Source organism: Nanorana parkeri, unplaced genomic scaffold (genome assembly GCF_000935625.1).
Source record: "Nanorana parkeri isolate BGI_ZX_2015 unplaced genomic scaffold, ASM93562v1 scaffold599, whole genome shotgun sequence".
NCBI lineage: Eukaryota > Metazoa > Chordata > Amphibia > Anura > Dicroglossidae > Nanorana > Nanorana parkeri.
In genome coordinates, this window is record NW_017306867.1 from 541,271 (window position 1) to 559,784 (window position 18,514).

Below are 18,514 nucleotides of genomic sequence, written 5' to 3' on the forward strand. Positions count from 1 at the left end.
TCAGCCTTGTAGTTGTGACTTTGTCACTTAAAGAAGAAAAAAAAAGAAAGTTGCTAGCAGGTATTAAGTTCAGGCACCTGGACGTGCACATACCTGCAACAGTTTTCATACATCTTTGCTAGGACTGAATGCTGACCTTTCTCAATGGGTCAGTTCTGGGTAGTATTAGAGTTTTACTTGTCCCCTCCTGCCTCGCCACACATTCCTAGTGGGCCTTCACCATGATGAGCCGCCTCCTTGGCCAACAGGAATGTTTGTGAGGCTGGTGAGAGCAACCAGGCTCAGAAAGGGGGAACTCCTTCCTTCCTTTTTTTTTTTTTTTTATTATTATATTAACTAAAACTTTTCCTCTCTTATATCCAATTACTAAACTGTTGTCATTACCCTTAGAGCTTATCAGTACAGTGTTTGTTATGGATCTGAATGCTGGTGTATTGTCTTCTAAGGACCCATGAACACAGTACATACAGATCATTAAATTGGCGCTACATCAAGATTCTTAAAATCAAAATTGTAAAATCTACGTCTCAGGTCCTGTTTATGGACCATATTTTACGCTATGTGCATGTAAATGAAAACAAAATCCACAAGATTCTTCCTACACTCAAAATAGTAGTTGATTGAAAAAAATCTTAATTTACTCCGCCATACGAAACTCTGCAGTTGTGTATGAGATAGAATAAGACAACCTTGCAGCTTCCTGCCTCTTCTTCAATTTGCATATAACCTATAAATCAGACAAGGACAGTGAGATGAAGTAATTGATGGCTAATAGGCTCTTCGTGCCGACATCCAAGAGATGACTGTGCTTGCTAACTTGCAGCAGAGCGTATTTGACCTGTTCCTTGTGTTGTGTTTAATTATGTGTGTGTGGCTGTGACCATTACATCATTCTCCATAACCCAGAGCAAAATAATTGGGGACTTCCCCTATGAGAGAGGACGCTTTTATTATGGTCATGTTGGAGAGAATAGACTTTAACATTGAAAAATTTGCTCTTGGGCTCCCATGAAATATAGCACATATGATGTAGCCAAATGGTGCTTACACAAAGCTAAAATCCTTCAGCGGGGTTGCCATTTAAAGGACAGTGAACCGTAATCTCAAGTTGCCTTACATAGTGTCAAATGAGAATTTGTGTTCTGCTGGGGGGACAGATACCTTGAGACTGTGATATCAGGGGGCACAGCAGTGCAGAAGTCTGCTTCTATTCTACATCATCATTGCTTGGATAGCTGCTAGGCACAGCACTGTTCACACTAGAGATCAGTCAGTGATCAGTCAGTGATCAGTCAGTGATCAGTATGCTAAACATGTGTTGATATTTTTCCAAATACATTTAGATAATTATGATAATTAAAACTTTTAGAAATTTAGAACTTGACAACTGTTTTATGTAAATAGAAGATTGCCTGAGGCAGAGCTGGTTGTCTTCAAAGCTGTATATAGCTAATGGGTCCTGGGGTGCAGTCATTCAGATATAATGAAGCTCTGTGCAGCCATTCAGATATAATGAAACTCTATGCAGGGTTCAGATATAATGGAACTCCGCTCAGCTGTTCCGATATAATGGAACTCCGCTCAGCTGTTTCCGATATAATGGAACTCCGCTCAGCTGTTTCCGATATAATGGGACTCCGCTCAGCTGTTTCTGATATAATGGAACTCTGTGCAGTCATTCGGATGTAATGCTACTCTATGCAGGGTTCAGATATATAATGGAACTTTGTGCAGCCGTTCAGATATAAAATAACTCTTAAGTAATTTAGATAGAATAGTACTCTAAATAGTGTGCATTTGTCCAGGTATAATGGAACTCTGTGCAGCCATTCAAATATGATGTAACTGGATCAAAGCAATGATGATGTAGAATAGAAGCAGATACCTGAAATGGGTTCTCCTGTGATACCTTTTAATTATTTTAAAGTGACTCTGAAACATTACCCAAAAAAAAGATGTTCTGATTATAAAATATAGGCATTTAAAGGTGCCTGCACATATACGTACAGCAACTTTCAGTCCTCATATTCTGCTTAAATGGCAGGCCATTCTTTTCTATCAAACCTCTGACACTTCCTGGGAGGATTAAAGTTGGCCCATTTCCTCCACCACACATACATTACTATTGGCCCATCACTTAGTGGGTTGTCTCATAGCTATCAGGAATGTAAGGGAATCTTGAGGAGACAAGCACACTTCCACCCTATCAAGAGGTTCTAAGGGCTAGTTCACACCAGATGTAGTTGTGATGCAGTTCGTTCAGTTTGGCTGCTGCATGAAAATCGTGTCACAATGCTTTCCAATGGGATTTCTGGTGCTCTGTTCACACCAGCGCAGTCCGTTCCAATGCAGTCAGAAAAAATACTGCTTCTCATTTTAGCTGGACATGATTGCAACGGAATGCATCAAAAACGCATGAACGCACTGGACTGCACCTGAAAGCCCATTTTCAGCTAAAAAAAAAAGCGTCAGTCACAGAAATATTGCAGTCAAAACGCATCGCACTGCAGCTGCGCAGACGCACGCTGCTATGGTGTGAACTAGCCCTAAAGCTTAACCTGTACAGAACAACCTGATGGAGAGGGTGGAGATTAGTTCTGAATGTGTGAACTCTATATTAGTTGGCAGTGTTTGGTTTTCTTTTTAAGTGATAATCACTTTAAGAAGGCATCCACTGCCACTTCAAAAATATCAGCCCCCTTTCCTCAACACAACAGCCCTTTGACCGAGAGATCAAGCTTTTGTTCCTCTGGCACGTACACAGCATTAGGAATCTTGCTTTCTTAAGGGCTGCCATTCCATATTAGAACCCAGAGCAGCCACAAGCAATACTTGAATTTTCATTTCAACTGAAAATCCCCTTAAAGCTTTTCTTTAAATAAATACATAATTATTCATCTTGAAATGTTTTGTTTAGACACTGCATCCCCCCACCCCAATCATATTGTGATTTAAATTCCATTATGCATATGGTGTGATCATTCTTGTTATTGCTTTTTGTATCCCACACTATATCATGCCAGCGCCCAGAGCAAAGTTCCTCATCAATTGTGCTCGCTCAATCACCAACCTATTTTTCCCCTCCAGCGTCCACACACAAAGCCAAATACATGTTATTACAGAACTAAGCAGAATGTTAGTGGCGTTTTGTGGCTGTAGAGCCCTCCTCACACTTCCCAGGTCATTTATTTGTGTACATTCAGACGTGATTATGGTTCTTGCTGTCTGCTGTTTCATCTTCCCCATTTTCCGGAGCTTCTTGGCTCATTAGGAGCTCCTCTCACTGCTCGTTCTCTGTGGGATCCCGCTGCTAGAAAATTTACTTAGCAGAGCAGATCTGCACTCGCGGCCTCCTTGGGTTAGTCATTAATGTACAGCAGTTCTGTGAAATTAGCCGTTTTATTTTTATAGTCGTACCCCAGATAATGTCAAGTTGTTTTAAGGAATTCATTTAGTCAGCTGTGGTGGAATATAGTATTAAAAAGGGGCTGTCACTGTGTATCCGGTCCTGTCACGCTTCCTAGCAGACCATTCTGTGCTCCTTGCTATCCTGGCTTGTTCTGTGTTAAATGTGGATTCAGCGAGGATGTGTAGACAGGATATGAAAAACACTTTCAGGCATCGTAACAGAATCTTAAAGTAAATCTGTCATGTGGTGATATGGAAGATACCATTGTTGGCGGCATTTTGAAAATAATTCCCAAGCCCACCAGGTTAAAACAAAACAATGCTGTATACTTACCTTTCCGACACCCGGGTCTCCAAACTCTGCTGTGTTGTTCATCCCCGTCTGCCGCAGGTAAGCAGGTGTGGAATACCTGTTCTCCTGCCACATTCTGTGGTTCTTCTCTCCGGCTTGTACATCCTGTAGTGACGTTGGAGTGCTGGCGGGTGGGTTTAGTTTAGGTTATGTCCTATAGTGCAATATCATTCAAATGTTTTCAACCTGTGCTGATAAAAATATGAACACCCATTTAGGCACATTAACTAGGTCTCTCCTGAGATTTGTCCAGCACTGGGCTCAAAGTTGAATTGGGATCAAATCCAGAGGTCCTCTTGTACTGGTGCTCTAACCTGTACTGCAAGGGTTAAATTATGATATTTGTCTAGGAGAACGTTAAAAAAAACATTATTACTTACCTTGTCCCTCGCTCACGCAGACTTCTTACCAGCTGAAGGTCCAGTCCCACGTTGCCAATTCCCTTCAGTCACAAGCACACTGACGACATCACGTATAATGCAGGACCAGCAGTTCTGCATTGTAAGTGAGGTCAGCAAGTGCTTGCCCACAGCTGGAGTGTCCAAGAGAAAAGAGTGGGTCACAGGGGGAGCAAGGGACAAGGCAAGTCAAATTGCTTTTTTTTTGTTTTCCAAGACAAAAATGAGCATTTAACTCTTTCAGTGTAGGGAGAGCCCCACTGCAAGGTAACTTTGGATTTTACCTGGAGTTCAGCTTTAACTATAACTACAGCTTGCTATATTACATTATCTGGCCAATTTTCGCCTTATCTGGATAACTGTAGCTCAGCCCGTCGTATCATTTTTAATTGATTGATTGGTAAGTCCCCATATTCGATTATGATCAGACTGCACACGGAGTACTTTGTTTTTGGCTTCACATTGCCCTCAGTGCCTCTTAAAGTGTATGAAAACCATCAACCATCATCACCTGGAAAACCAGAAATTAACTTTTCCTATTTGCGCCTTTTTGTCTGCTAAATAAACAATGGAAAGTGTTTTGCTATATCTGCTTAATAAGTGCAACAAATACCTGTTTTGCTAGAAAACTTGTGAACTGATAACTTCCTGTGTTCTCTACCTGTACACATGGAGGGGTTGTGGAGATGAGAAAGGGTCTGTGTTCTTTGTAATCCAAGAAATAAGCTAGGCAGGGCTAACACCATGTGCTTAGGAATTCAGAGCTGTGTTGTCATGTCACAGAGGAAGGTAGGGATGCATATTTTTGTCATTTTATTCCTGTATTTGCAGCATGTTCAAAGGGATAACACTGAGAAATGGGTATATATTCCAGAGATGTACTTTTTTATTTTTTTTTTGCTTTGACATACATCTGGTAAAACATCTGTAAAGTTATAACAGAAAACAGCTTTTATCAGTGCAGGGGATTGCATTCCTACCTGTTCTTCTAAGTGAGGGAGTGGAAGTAAGAGGAAATGGCACTGCTCTTTAATCTAAATTTCAGGCAGAAGAAAAGGAAGGACTGCTGTTCTGCCTCTACTACGGATGGATATTTTGTAATATCAAAAAACAGCTTGTATTATGTCCCCTGTAAAACACCAGCGTGATCATCTTACTGGCCATGGGTTGTCATCCAGTTTGGTTATGCAGGAACAGTCATTGCAGACATCTAATGCGAAAATTCTAGTTGCCTGGCTGTCATTCTGCTCTAACGGCCTCAATACTTCCTGAGACGGTAATCAAATTATCCAATAAAGCACTCTGGCATTATGCATGCATTTTGTAGGTCAGGGACTCAAAAAGTAATAAAGCCAAAGGATAAGAATTTACTTTTTCAAGAGAAGGTCAGTAACAACAGACCCTGTATTTTTCTTGGCTCCACTTTATCAAATGTAGTCTGCAACACTTTTCATCTGCTTGGTATTGGCAGAGGCTCTTGTATATTTTAATACGGTATGAGACCAAGCTCGAAATGGTAATAAAGAATACTCTAAAATAAGTTATCTTTCCTCCAGATGAACTATTCCAAAAGGAGCAGAACTATTCTGATGATGTTTTGTCCAACATGGTCAGTGAGCCCAGGATCAGTTATGGTAATGATGCCCTCATGCCCTCTCTTACTGAGACCAAGACCACCGTAGAGCTTCTTCCAGTGGATGGCGAGTTTAATGTTGATGATCTGCAACCATGGCATCCATTTGGTGTAGACTCTGTGCCTGCAAATACCGAGAATGAAGGTAAGATATGGCTATAAAAGGGGGTGGTGGGGGCGCATGCATGTATGTGAAAGAGATTGTTGCACGTTCTGCAATTCCTACTATTGTTATGCCGCAAATGTCCTGCATGGTTATAACTATGTAAATATTCCACTGAAAATAATATTTTGCAGACCCAGTTCCAGATTCTTCTTAAAGAGATTCCCCAGTAGAAAAATTAAACCACTTCTACACTCAAGAAATGGGGCTGTTAAGTTATATGCAGCCCTGAAAACATTAATTGCCCCAGGATGTCAAATGGCCCTGGCCAATCTGAGCCCTTATGTGAAAACCACCATGGCAAGGCAGGCTGGTTGTTGGAGGAGCTACAGCCTTAGCAGCTCAGTTTTGTGAATATCTTTGGTGGCAACTAATGGGCACCTTACCCATGTGGTCACAAGGGCCCAGACTTGACATAGCCTTTAACAATTTCCTGGATAACCTGTTTGAAGAATGTATAGTTGTTGAGCAATAACAGGGACATACAAATATTTTTTTTATTTTTTTTTACTGACAACTTGGACTGAACACAACACTTTAGTAATGTGTTCTGTTTGTTTAAATATGTAGAAATTGTAAAGTAAAGCAAGGTTATGTGTACATGGTTTATGGTGATCTCTCTGCATTCATGTCCATTTGTCTCACAGTTTACTTACCAATGGGTGATCTAAATTTGGAAAATTGTAAGAATTGTCCTCTTACCTCCTAATATTAAATACCCATTCTGATTAATTACCCTCTTGCAGACTTAAAGGGAGCCTGTACCATGGCCCCTAGGGTAGAAACATGGCCCCTATCATTGCTGACTATTTTTTAATGCTTCAGATTCCTGGGCTGTCACCTTAGGTAAGTCAGTCACTTGGAATAAACATGTCGGTTGGAAGGTCTATATTCAGTGGCTGTGGTTTTGTTCTTTGACAGTGATTCACTAGGTTGTGAAGCTAAGATCAGGATGGCAGCTCTGGAACCTGCAGCTTAAAAACAAAGGTCAAGCATTAGAGTTCCCATTTCTCTTATTGACAGGTTGACTGTAAAGTAAACTTGATAGCTCCTTCAAGGTGCAAAAAAATGCTGGTAAAATATAGAAAAGTATGTGGTATCTTGAAATCAGGGTCTTTGTTCCTAAGGAGGACCCTGGATTCCAGGCTGGTGCATTTAGGGACTTATCTGCTGTCCAACTTTGCATGAAACCCGTTCATTCCACCGTTTAACAATCCAAAGCTGGAGCTTACCCTGGTCACTAAGGTTTTAGCATTGGCCAGTTAAAATTTAAGGGCAAGGCTTAGCACCAGGAGGGATCAGACCTTGCACTACCTTGGACAAAAGTTAAGGGCCCTGTGTTCAGGCTGGGTCTGGGATACAAGGTCCTCCTAGGGCACATGAGAATTAATCTAAGGATACTCGATACTTATATTTTTACTTTGTTAGTATGTGCATTTTGTAGGACCTCACAAGTTCATTTTAGCAGTAAAACTGAAAAAGCTCATGCACACGTACCAAAAAGGAACCCATACAAAGAGAGAGATGATCGCCCTTCAGGTGCTCATAACAATAATGCAATATTTAACTTTAAATCTGTATGACCTACGAGGATTAATTCCCAACCTGTTGCACTATTGACAAGGAGTAACTTACTTTAGTTACGTATCCTGAATGTTTTAGCTTGTGCCTTCCATCAATTGCTTGGATGGTATCAGTAGATAGTGTCAAAGTTTGACAATAACCAAACAAAACATTCCAAGATCAAGCATTGTCCAACTCTTGTGCCCAGATTTTATGCATGCCCACACGAATGACATCAGAGACATCCATATTGTGCAAAAAAAAAAGTGTTCAGCTGTATTTGGGGATCTTATCTTTACTTGATTTAATCCACACAATGCAGTCATGTTATTGTAGGTGTAGATACAGAGAGCCCCAGTACCAGCCTGTGCACCTCTTCCTTTTGTCCTGTTTGTCTGGCAAATTAACCCAAGTGAGATGTAAACTTCTGTCCTGTTATTTTTCGTCTGTCATTCCAATCCTCTTAGCCAATAATGTATTGCTATTTTTGTTTATTTGCTTGTTCTTTTGTTTTATTGTTTTGCTGCACGTGCCCAGTTGAACCAGTTGATGCTCGTCCCGCTGCAGATAGAGGACTCACCACACGGCCAGGTATATAACTTGCTTTGCATTTCACAGTCACTCCTTAGCATGATGTAAAGTTGCATGAAGTGTTGTGACTCAAATTTGTGTTGATCTGTTGTGCCATTTCTGTAAGTTTCCTAAAATCCCTTTGTTTTCTCTAGTTGCATGTTGCATAAATAGAATTTATCATCATACATGCATAGGAAAACCATATTATCATCCATTCCACTGTAAATGCATTTTCAGTCTGTTGTATAATCTTTATGGTATTTTGTTGATGGCACCTCTATACACAGCTAAATTTTCATACCGATCACATGTCATTCTTCCAAGATTTCACCCATAAAAGGCTGGGTTGTTTCCATTCCTGTACATCTTTTATATCAAGATTTTTTTCTCAACACCACTCGCAAGGTTATGCTTGTGTCTTGTCCTGAAGGTTTCATTTCTCCCTGTCCTGTCTTCATAATGTCTTCTTCCTATCCATATCATTGCCACAAGCTCTGGCTCTTCGCTGTTCCAACACAGAAAGACCTTTATCTTCCCAGCTTAAGTCCCACAGGGATTTTCACCTTTTACTACTTTTCTGTCCCACCTTTAGAATGTTTGACTCCCTTGCAACCAAGGAAAGTCTAAACTCCAGCCATTGGTATGCCATATCCATTAGGTCCCTGTATGAGAAAAAAAAAGTTTCACCTTGCACCCTAGCTTCTTTCAAAGCTCGACTTAGTGAGGTTGACATTGCTGAGCCTTTTCCTGGCATTCTGGAAATGCTGAGAAACCCAAACCTCCACAGAAGGCACAGTTGTCTGCTCTCTACGCAACCAGTTTTATAGGATAGACTCCTGATATTTTTTTTTTTTATAAATATTTATTTAATTACATTTTCAACAAATGTACAAAACACCATCAGATTCACTTCATCCATATAGAGGCATCAGACTTCTGATGAATTTGTGTGAATCTATTTAGCTTTATACTTCCAACATAATTTCAGTCTTATAAAATGCCAATCGAGTTACTTAAATGAGTTTTGTTGTGGAACCTTTTTAGCAATCTGAATGTGGAAATTAAAATGAAAAAAAAAAAAATCACATGGCATATGCCCATTGTTTTGTGAAAATGGCATTTTGCTGATGTAGTCTGCCATCCATCTGTGAAGAGTACACAGGCATACAGCCCCTTTTTATGTTACTTCTTGCTCAAAAAGCAATTTGGATCCCTTTTGACTGTTTATTATTTATTGTAAAAGTAGCATTGTCCCAGCCCACATCCAGTGTTCTAGAAAAGCATTCAGCTCTGAAAGCTTGTGACATGCCTTCAATGCCATCTTTAGTCATCCTGACTCATTTGAAAGAATTCAATCCATTTACCGCAGTGCTCTTATTTTCTATTGCGTCTCGTTACAATGTATAAAAATTGTTCGGTTTGGAGACCTAGTTTAGATTGTATTGTTTTCTATTTTAACATAAAGGAACAACGCCAAGTTTCATTCTCCAATAATGTAGACTGGTGGGAAGTGTAGTAGGAAGAAAACAGGCAAACAAATGAGCAGACGGAGAATAACCATTTGCAAAATGTGAGATCTGACTCAAAGACCATTTAATCTTTCTGATTTTATTTCACCGTTGAAAGTGCATACCATGGGAAGTGCCCATTTACTGCCCGTGAGATATTCACATGTAGTCGCACATTATCTCTGTTCATGTTAGTAATGGATAGAGTGGTGAGGAGTTAGAACAAGGATTCCTCTGCGGTAACAAGTTCAGAAAGGCTGGTTTCAGTTATGAAGGTTCTATGGCAAATAGAATCAGTTACTGCCCTTGCATTCTACCCGGAATCTGTAGAAATCGTATGTACTAGTTATAGTTTTTGTTTTCTTTTTGTCATTACGTTTAACGGTGCAGACTCCAGTAAATCCAGTCTTTACTCATTTGCAGAGCTAGAAGCATTGCTCGGCTCTTCAGCATCTAACACTTCCAGGTGAGTCGGATGCAGACATCTCCGGGTTTTACCCGGCGGCTGCTGTCACTAATGCATCCCTGTAGCTCTGAAGGGACACACTGGTGAAGTAACAGTCGTATGCTGGATTCACAGAGAACAGTGGGGAGATGCATGCTTCTGATACACCTCTGGAAGTCTCTGGTTCTAACATTGACTAATTAGGTGATGGTTCGCTTTTACTTGCAAGAATCCTTTTCCCTAAACTATTTGTACATAGAGATCTGTAGGTAAACCACTAGAGGGACATCTGTATTTCACTGCAGTCTCTCACCCTCTATGATTATGATTTCAGCCACAGCAAGTGTATTCCGCCGGGTTCATGGCTCATTTCTTCCGGTCAATGACACTAGAACAGACTTATTTTAGACAACTTCTCCCTTATCCTTATCAAATTACCAAGTTAGAGGGATATGACCACCTTGTACAAATACATAAATGGCCCATATCGCAAACTCTGTAGAAAGTTGTTCACTTTAGAGTTCCCACCAAAGATGTACGGTTTGGCTTGGCATTCTCTCATGACTGGAGAATGAGAAGTTTAACCTCTGTATACGGCAAGGGATCTGTACAGTAAGACCTGTGGCACTGTGAAATTGCCCTCCATAGGAACTGGTTCTGGTTGCTACTACTATTTGTAGGAAATAAAAATATATAAGAATTGTTAGTCCAGGGAGTTTTCTGATTGCCTTTGGGGATCCTTATCAGAACATGCTTTGGGGGGGGGGGGTTTGCCCTCCTCTGGATCAACAACAGGTTAAGGAATTTTTTTTTCATTTAGCAGGACAAAAAATACTCAACCTGATTAACTATGTAACTTTATGATCCACTTTGTATTTGTAATGTGTTAAAGAGAGCTACTTCTGCAAGGTGCAGTAATGGTGATTTTTCTTTTTTTTTAGGATCAGGGCTTACCAATATTAAAACAGAAGAGATCTCAGAAGTAAAAATGGATGCTGGATATGAAGTACATCACCAGAAACTGGTAAGTCTCCAATAATGGCCCCTTTGTTGTATTATTGGGCTGCTGTACAAGGTCCCTATGGGCCTAATGCCACAGTCACTTCAGCTGGCCATACACTGCTTAGATTTTCAAAAGAATTTCCATATGAAAGAATGTTAATGCGATTTTCTATTAGTTAATGGGGGCAAATCGTTGATCGATTTCAACCGTAGTGATGAAAAACGTTAAAGGACCAGGATGGAAAATTTTTCTCAAGCGAACGAAATTCTAACAATGAATATGATTTTCGTTCATGAAACTCCATTCATTCCAAAATCGAACATTAAAATTAAACGAAATTTTGGTCGGCATGCGTCAAGTGTCTACTGGTAAAGAAAGATCTTTCGTACCAACGTTCGTTCAGAAATCTACTAGTGTATGACCAGCAATATTCATGTACGCAAGGCTGTCTTCCTGATCCTCGCCTCACTAGTCAGTAGTTGTTTCAAGTACTCACAGTCCTTCCCAAAGTGGTGTCATGACAGACTCCCGGGGCTAGTAGGCTAGTAGCAATTGCTCATCTTTTGATGTTCTTGTCCTGTTTATATGTTTTGCTTTAAATGCATATTCGGAAACTCTTTGGATAAAATATGTTGTCTGTTTGCAGGTCTTTTTTGCAGAGGAGGTTGGCTCAAACAAAGGAGCAATTATCGGCTTAATGGTTGGTGGTGTTGTCATAGCAACTGTTATAGTAATCACACTAGTGATGCTGAAGAAGAAGCAGTACACTTCCATCCATCATGGTGTAGTAGAGGTAAGTGCTGTTTATATAGAATCTTGAATGATTGCAGTGACAACCTCTACGACCTGTACTCTGACCTTGTGTGATGAAACACAGGAAGTCCTTTACTTTGTGTCGGCTGCTTCTGTCTGAAGTAATCACTGTCACATTCAATGACAAAAAGCAGGAGAATGTTGTTGTAATGGCAACTTTAGAGTGAAACTGTAGGTCTGCTGTTCTTGCCCTTGTGGCAGACTCGCTGCTGTTTTCCCTCCTCCAACGCTGAAAGATCAGACCTGTCCTTAACGCCCCGTTCACACTTGGCTGCCCCCGTTTTCGCTGCACGATTTTGTTTGTTTTTGCTCGTGTTTACGCGTGTTCATTCAGTTGCGCGTTTTCGTGAGGAGATAGCTCCACATTGATGTAAATGGGCAAAGGCGCGTAAAACGAGCGCAAAATAATTGTCGTGCTTTTCCGAGCATTTCCTATTGAGTCTATGGGGACAAAACGTGCTGTAATCTGCTAGAAAGAAGCTCATGGACTTTTTCCGGCGACAGGCATTTTTCTACAGGCGATGCTACACTCGGGTGTGAACATGGGCTAAAGAAATAAATGGGTTTTCTTGTCTTGAGCTCGAGTGTGAACGGGGCCTTATCACTCTGCCTGCAGCTTCTTCCTGTCACTTCTCCGGCCATTGAGTGGCCACTTATGTTGTGTTACAGACCAGCTTATTAATACCTTTCACAGATACCTTTGTGAACAATTTCTGGCCTCTATCAGAATGGGACATGGTTGAAATAAGCACACAATGTTCTTCCACTGGAATTTCTTTCAGCATTTCTAAGCATGTGGAAGCAATCACTACTACTATATTAACTGCTGGGAGAACAAATTTGCAGCTGCTATAGAAGCATGCCGCCATGCCACCACAGTAATAGCTACAGTTGTGGTAGTGAAAGGGTTAATGACTCCTTTCCCCCCCCCCCCCCCTTTTTATGCGGTAATTCAGTCAGGCTGCAACAGTAATAAATGTGGCCATCCATTTTAATTTTTTTACTGTACTATTGTGCTAAAGCCAAGAGTAAATGCCCAGGCAGCATGCTGGAGACCCAAACTGCTGCTCAACGCAGACCGCAGTGGTCAAGGTCTCTAACATTCTGACTTGCTCAGTTTTTAACCCTAGAATTTTAACCCTGGAAGTAGCACAATAGTAAATATAAAACATCTAGGCACTAACATCTAATATTGCTTATGCAGCCTTTTCTGTGTAGTTAAGAGCTTTGTGGTACCTTTTAGCCATCCTTACCATAACCTGTCTGGTTATGCTTTTTTGTTATTGTCAGTGCAACCTAAAAATGCCTGTTGATTCCTAATTTGTCAGTTTGTCCAGCCCTGTTCACATTAAAGCACCTGGATTTTGAATATATTTAGTATTGATGACCTCCTAAAACCTAAACCTATTTATATAAAAACGTAAAATTTGGAAAAAAATAAAAGTCTAAGCAGTGAAGCTTCTGTAGATGAACGCTATAGGTCTTACTCCATAACTCAAGTCTGGGAAGGAGATCTGCAGAAAACCCTACCTTATTGGTTGTTTGCATACATGCTTTCAAAAACTACAACTTCCTAGAGTCATCAGTATATAGTCATTTTGTGGGATTGCCAATTGGTGAAGCATGGAAAAACATAAGCATAGGCAGTGGCCAGTCATCCATCTCATAGGCTAGCTGCAGCAGTGACCGATCTCCATGATTGGACAGTTCAGGAGAATTGGTTTCCTTGGCTTAACACAAACTTATCTGGAGAGAAACACAGGTGCACAAAACAGAACTGTATAGGGCTTTTTGAGATGAGAGAACAAACCACAATGCAGTTGAACCAGTTTTAAAAGAATTTGCAAAACTTGTATTAGCATAGAAAACATTAAAATATCCATGAATACTCATAACAGCAAGTCACCATTGTTGGCAGAGAATTATCAGAGTGGCATTATTGGACATTGGTGAAATCACTCTATAACATCTAGTGGTTGATAACATGGGTTTTGTACAAATAGATGCAATGAATTAATCTTGTTCCTCAAGACTCTGATAATCCTCTGCCAACAACGGTAACATGGATATTTTAATGTTTTCTATGTTAATAAAAGTTTAGTAAATTATTTTAAAACTGGTTCAACTGCATTGTGGTTTGTTCTCTCATCTCCGAAGCCCTATACAGTTCTGTTTTGTGTATCTAATCTAATCAGGGTGAGATGAGACAACGTTTTTGGGGGAGCCTAACAATTATATCCTCTGGAGAGAAATACAGAGGCTGCTGCTGTCAATCTTCTCAAAATGCCAGTTTACCACCTGCTACTGTAACTCATTGACTTGAGACATTGGCTCAGATAAAGTGTTTAGCTCAGGAAAGTTGAGGTAAAGTCAGAAGTCCCAATCTTCATTGTTTTGGGTCAATAACTCAGAGTACTGACAATCGGCCAACTCAAGTTTTCAAAAGCAAGGTCAGCAATGGTATCCTCTATGATTTTCCTTGATGTTTTTCATTCAAATACAACCTTTTCTCTTCTGTGACAGCAACCAATTTGAGTCTCTGATATTCTCTGAAATGTAAAGACTGAATGGCTGATGACTTCCTTAGAGGTGCCTCCTTGCCATGTCATTCAATTAGAACTGAAGGTCAAAATATAAAATCACATATGTGATGTAGGCTACCCATACCAGCAAGACCAGGTTCTCTGTTTTTCATACTACCCCCTGGAAAATGTAGTAAATACCAGTAGAACCATTGAATAAGGTGACAATGCTGTAACATCTACAGTTAAATCACTGCATCTTGTCACCCATGTTGCTGCTTAACCCCTTAGTGACCGAGGCCTTTTTTTGTACCCATGTTATAATCCACATTTTAGGCCTGAAAATTACTTCAAACCCCCACACATTATATATTTTCTGAAACCCAAGACCCTGTAGAATAAAATGATAGCGCAACGTATTATCAAACCTCTAAATGTAGTGAAAAATGCCCCAAAACACAATTAAATACCCATTTTTGTAATAAAATATACAACATGAGGTTACAACAAGTAAATGGATACCCAACATGCCCAGGTTAAAAATGGTGTTAGTCTGTGAAACTGCGACAAAATTCAGTACCCCAAAAAGTCCATAGTTGACGCTACAAAAGCTTAGAATTATTGCTCGACGTGTGCGGCGATACCCAACGTGTTGTGCGATAGTTGTTCACGTGACGATGCGCGTGCTTGCGTGGGACTTTAAAATTTATTATTTTTACATTTATTTTAATTAAAATTAATTTTAAAACTGTTTTTTTTTTTAGTTTAATTGCTATCACTTAGGGGGGCTTACAAGCCCCCCATGTGATAGCAAATGGTGGTGGCAGGTACTCTTTAAGGTGATGCTGGGGGTCCAAAAGATCCCTAGTATCCCCTGTATACTCCCAATAAGCTATTGAAGAGCAGATCACACTTCTATAACTTATTGCTGGGCTTCAGGAGCCCAGGACTGACCGCTATGTGACCGGAAGTGATGTAATCTGCATCGCTCCCGGTCCCATAGTACGGGGAGGGGATGGGTGAACAGAATCCGGCATCTTTAGCCTCCAGGAGTCTGTTTGAATGGGCCCGGTGCCAGTGGCGTACTAAGGGGCTAAATGTCCACACCCAAATAGCCCAGTCATTGAATAGCTGTGCCAAGCTATGCCTACAACCTTTTAGATTGAACGCACATTCCTGCAGGAGCTTGCATGTTCTAAGGGAATGATGTAAAAGCCCTGCTCAGTTCTTGCTATTACTTTCAGCACTGCCTAACAGGCTGCATGAGAATTCCAGCTTCCCAGCTGAATCCACCACTTTAAAAAAAAAGTATATTACATTTCTTTTAAAACATAGCAACTTGCATTAAAAACACTTATTTATTGTTCTTTGACAAAAAAATGAAAGGCTAGAGATGGATTCTAATGTATCTCTAGATGTATCTCTAGTTATGGAAAAGTGCCACTGTTCTCAGGAACATAGGCAGGAGTTTGGAAAGTTTTTGCTCCAATATACACAAACTATTTAGTTAAATGTCTGCTCTGCTCTCTTCTTATCACAGGTTGATGCTGCCGTGACCCCTGAGGAGCGCCACCTGACCAAAATGCAGCAGAACGGATATGAAAACCCAACCTACAAGTTCTTTGAACAGATGCAGAATTAAGAACACCACAGCAGCCTCTGGTCTCGGACAGCAAATTGATTGCTTCACTGCCCATCGGTGTTCCACTCTATACATATATAAATATAGAAACAGAAAATTAAAAAAAAAGGTCATGTTGAGAGAATAATACAAAAAAAAAGGGAAAAAAAATACACTGTTTTATTATTTACTCATTTCCGCCTTTTGACAGCTGTGCTGTAACAAAAGTAGATGCTTGAACTAATGAACTAAAATCTGTAATGTATTCTCTTAACATCTCTCTGTCTTTACATAACATAATTCGATGAATGTTTTTGTGTACTGTAAAGAGATTAGCCGTCTTTAATCTAGTGCATGAGTAGCTGCCTCTCCTGATTATTTATCATGTAGATCCTAAAAACCGGTTGTATATTATTCTTGTGAGTTGTGACAAAAAAAAAAATCAGTCCTGGTTGAAAATTGCTTTACAAACGATTGGGGATGCATTCTTCTGTGTACGTGAGGTTTTTGCTGCTTTTTTCTTTCTTTTTGTTCTTATTGCCTAATCATTTTTTTTCACCTCCACTATGCATTTTCCAAAGTAGATCTAAAATTCTTATTTTTTTTAAATTCCATGCTCAGTTTCTTTTTTTTAATCTACCGTGTTATTGTACAGATTGTACTGCTGTGTTTAGTGGTGTAGAAAATCATGAAGATTACACATTTGTTTTTTTGTGCCTGTTTTATGTGCACACTTTAGGAGTTGCAAAAACAGAATTAAAAAATAAAAGTTGAACAAAAAAAAAAAGTATATATATAAATATTTTTTCTTTTCCATGTACCTTTGGAGCTTTAACCCCATCAGCGCTGGATGATCCCGGGGACACAATGTGTTTCGAGATCGCCTGGCTTTTACGGGGTTGTTTGTTGTGTCTCTGATAATTCTAAGCACTTTTTTTAAGGGAGAAATAAAAAAAAAGTGCCCTGCTGGTAAAAACAAAATTAGCAGAGATTCCTTACAAAATGACAACTTTCTGCTGGATGATTGTACAGAATCATTGCTTATGAACTAATAGCTTTCTACACTGTGTTACATAAATAAATTTAAAAAGAAATCGGATGTAATGAGCTTTGTGTCTTTATTTTATGACATTGAGGAAACAAATAACATAGATGAAAATAATTGTTTGGGAATTGAATCTGATTATCAAGGTAGACAAAATCAAACACCGCGCCAGCAGATTTTGGTTCAAGAGAGTATTAATCAATGATGTTCAGGAGTGCAGGGTGATAACAGGGCGGCTCTCACCAGGTTCAGAACAACCTCAGCACTGCAAGGCAAGACACAGAGAGCGCCTCCATCGCATAAAAACTTTTTAATAAACGAATAAAAAATGGTATAAAGGTACTCACAAAGGACGAATAAAAACAGGCATAAAAGGCTCAGAACGAAAGGTGCATATCCACCGGCTGTTCGTCTTCCCTGGTAGTGAAGTGGTTTACGCGTTTCAGAGGTCACGCCTCCTTCCTCGGAACCAACTGGTTCAAGGTGTTAAACTCAAGAGCAGATTGAAGCAGAAGTCTGGTATTTTTAAAACCCACACCCCCTTTGTACATACATAACTTTTTTCCACCTTCGGCTGGTCTGATAACATCAAAGCACAGTGGGAGTGGGAGGCAGTCCTTACGTGAAAAGTGCTTATGTGTGCCGTGGAGTAATACTCTGAGCCTAAGCTCTGTGATGACTCCACCCCAAGGAACAGGTCTACAACAGTCTGGGCAAAGAGGAAATGGGTTCATTAACACTGGCCATCATTTAACCTGGAAAGCATCTAGTGTTGGAAAAGAAGTACTGCTCCAGATTGAATGTACTGAGTATATTCCTCTTGCACACCATACTAGATTCAACCCTGTGGTTAAAAAGGTGCTGTAACGGCTCCCGGCTGGTCAAAGTGTATAACATGAATACGATATGTCGCCACCACACCGACAAGCTTGTTTCAAATTTGCTCTTTTTTTATTGCATTAGCAATAGATGAGCAACGTTTCTGGAACATACAGGGATCCTTCTTCACATGCCTGAGGAATGGTCCCTGCGGGGTCCAGAAACATTGCTTTTCTATGTGATCATGCAATTAAAAAAAAGAGCTCTGCAGTTTGAAACAAGTTTGTCAGTGTGCTGGAAGCATATCTTATGCAAGCTACAGAACATTTGTTTGTATTTCATTATGGCTGGAGTTCTGCGTTAAGAACAACCAGGTCACTAGGTGGGCAAAATGTTTTGACCTTTCCTGTATAAATAGTCAGTCCAAAATTCTGACTTTCCTGCTTCAAATGCCCAATGTGATCACTCACCAGCTCTGTATGTAAATTTTATTTTAAGGTCATACACTCCAAAAGTTGTACACAGCATGAAGCTAGAAATGATCTGCTGCTGCTACTGTTTTGCAAATGTGTCTTCTTTACAGGTTTAATGTATACCATAATATAAATAAAACCTGTAAATAAGTCAAATTTGCAAAACAGTAGCTGC

At 40.0% G+C, this 18,514-nt stretch overlaps 1 protein-coding gene across 4 annotated transcripts in view; it reads left to right on the top strand.

Moving 5' to 3' along the window:
• Nucleotides 1–16,577, top strand: part of APP (amyloid beta precursor protein) — a 207,434-nt gene extending 190,857 nt beyond the window's left edge. For 2 of the 4 annotated variants that reach the window (XM_018562782.1, XM_018562784.1), the window contains 5 exons: nt 5,715–5,936; nt 8,055–8,108; nt 10,985–11,067; nt 11,693–11,839; nt 15,922–16,577. In XM_018562782.1, the coding sequence (XP_018418284.1) occupies nt 5,715–5,936; nt 8,055–8,108; nt 10,985–11,067; nt 11,693–11,839; nt 15,922–16,023 (608 nt within the window). In that variant the 3' untranslated portion in view covers nt 16,024–16,577. The remainder of the gene's footprint in view (nt 1–5,714; nt 5,937–8,054; nt 8,109–10,984; nt 11,068–11,692; nt 11,840–15,921) is intronic. The other 2 variants (XM_018562783.1, XM_018562785.1) reach the window with 1 other exon arrangement.
• Nucleotides 16,578–18,514: the final 1,937 nt, after the last annotated feature.